At 44.4% G+C, this 1,992-nt stretch overlaps 1 protein-coding gene across 1 annotated transcript in view; it reads right to left on the bottom strand.

The window, feature by feature from the left end:
* robo4 (roundabout guidance receptor 4) overlaps nt 1-1,992 on the bottom strand; it is a 42,551-nt gene that overhangs the window by 17,641 nt on the left and 22,918 nt on the right. Inside the window, exons 10-12 of the mRNA XM_015388824.1 lie at nt 1,353-1,524; nt 1,094-1,276; nt 985-1,027 (exon numbers count right to left, since the gene is read on the bottom strand). Of these exons, the coding sequence (XP_015244310.1) occupies nt 985-1,027; nt 1,094-1,276; nt 1,353-1,524 (398 nt within the window). The remainder of the gene's footprint in view (nt 1-984; nt 1,028-1,093; nt 1,277-1,352; nt 1,525-1,992) is intronic.

Here is a 1,992-nt window from a genome sequence, read left to right as displayed (position 1 = left end):
CTCTCTCTCTCTCTCTCTGATCTAAGAACTGTTGCTGTGCTGTGGTGGAGTTTACATTTTACAGTGTTAATAATTTAAGATTTTGGAAGTATTTTAAGTGTCCTCTCTGACTAATTTCCATGAACCTGACCTCAATGTATTGCACAGTTGGTATACACATTCAGTACACCAAAAAAAATGTGGTGGGCCAGTCTAGTCCAAAATGCCAGGGCTGATTTTTTTGTCCCAGTCCACCCCTGATTGAAACCAGCTGCTTCCTCTTCTTCTGCAGCATGCGGTCTGAACGTAGCATCAGACTGGAGGAGCCCGAAGGCCAGACAGAACACCAGAGCAGGGAGGCTGCAGCTGATCGAGGCTAGCTAGGCTAACTGCTGAGGATTGAAGGAGCATAGCGGAGATTGAATCCATCTGCTGGAAAATAGTACGCTAGAGGTGAGAAAGAGGCTGTTGCTGGCCAGGACAGCGAGTAAGTAAACCTCTTAAGCATTCCCCACCTCATCCTTTGTCAACATTATTTTCTCCATCTTCTTTTCTGATTAAAAAAGCTGGACTCTGCTGCTTTCTTCACTGAAACAGTTACTGATTCATGATATCTTAAATTTTGATACCTAAAAATACAATGTCAGCTTACATGAGAAAGACGGATTGAAGAATGTATGGACCTGATGCTATTCAGCCAGGAAGAAAATTCCTTTAACGACCCTCCTTTCAGAGACATAGACAGGTATCCGTTTCTATTTGCATGTTTTCTAAACTACAACCAGGCTTTGTTGGGCTGCTGGATAAAACCTGGAACTCAACGCTATTTCTGTCATTTGGAATCGAAAAAGCTTCCAGGATGGGAAGAGAAACGTCTTCAAACTTGGAAACTAAGTCCAGTGGATTGTTTTTTAGCTTTTTTTGGAATGACTCTGACCTGAATGACAGAGAATCTTCACCAGCTATGGGCTCAATGGTTCAATGAATCATGAGGCCTCATCTCACCTGTGTTTGATGATGAGATCTTCACTGGCCAATCTACGCAGACCTGAGGAGAACAATCATCAGATCCATTTCTACTTCCTTGGACTCCTGCAGACATCCGTTAGCCTACCTTTAGCCTTGCCATGCTGAGCTAACAGGCGCCCCCTGCTGCTGCGGCATCTGAACAGAACAACAGCTGCAATCATCAGAAGGCACCACAGAAGGGCACCAACGCTGCCAATGAACGCCGGCTCCTGGAGCAGGGCCAGGGCAGGTTTTCTGTCCCAGTGTGCGGCGGCTCCAAGCTGTGGGTCTGAGGAACAGCAGACAGTTCAGGGGGGTCAAATCCTGCAGTAAGGTCCGGATGGAGAAGCAATGAAAAAACTCACTGATGAAAAACCCGTGAGGGTCGCTAAGCGCGCCGACTCCAGCACCGTTCACAGCCGCCATGGTGATCCAGTACTGTTTGTCTGGTTTCAGGGAGGAGATGTCCAGGCTGTGCTGACCGCTGTCCACCGTCCAGTTCTGATGCTGCTGCTCCTCCGAATCCACACACCACACCTGAAGGAGGGGTTCACATCTTCATCATCAGAGGAAGAAGGCTGATGCTCATTCTCCTCTGCTTTGCTGAACAACTTTCTAACCTTATTATGAAGGATTACCTTCATTAATGTTAATCTGTTGCTCTGAATCAGGGTTCTGCAACCTTTACGATCCACAGACTCCTTTTTGACTCTAGTCCAGCTAATAAAACCACATTACAGCCACAAATCAAAGCATGACCTTCTTTACAAACAGAAAAAGCTTTTATTTAAAAACCAACATTACTGAACCTTAAAAAGAAAAACATACATTTCTGATATAAATTTTAGATTATAATTAAAGTCTTAATTGAATTATGAAAAAATAATCACGATAAGAAACATTTCTACCACTTAAAAAAAGGACAAAATGTAGACGTTTGGAAATTCAGAGGAAGGAAGGAAGGAAGGAAGGAAGGAAGGAAGGAAGGAAGGAAGGAAGGAAGGA

The sequence above is a fragment of the Cyprinodon variegatus genome, unplaced genomic scaffold (assembly GCF_000732505.1).
Source record: "Cyprinodon variegatus isolate N-32 unplaced genomic scaffold, C_variegatus-1.0 Scaffold437, whole genome shotgun sequence".
NCBI classification, from domain to species: domain Eukaryota; kingdom Metazoa; phylum Chordata; class Actinopteri; order Cyprinodontiformes; family Cyprinodontidae; genus Cyprinodon; species Cyprinodon variegatus.
The sequence above is the reverse complement of the archived record's forward strand: the minus strand, read 5'-3'. Positions and strand labels throughout refer to the sequence as shown.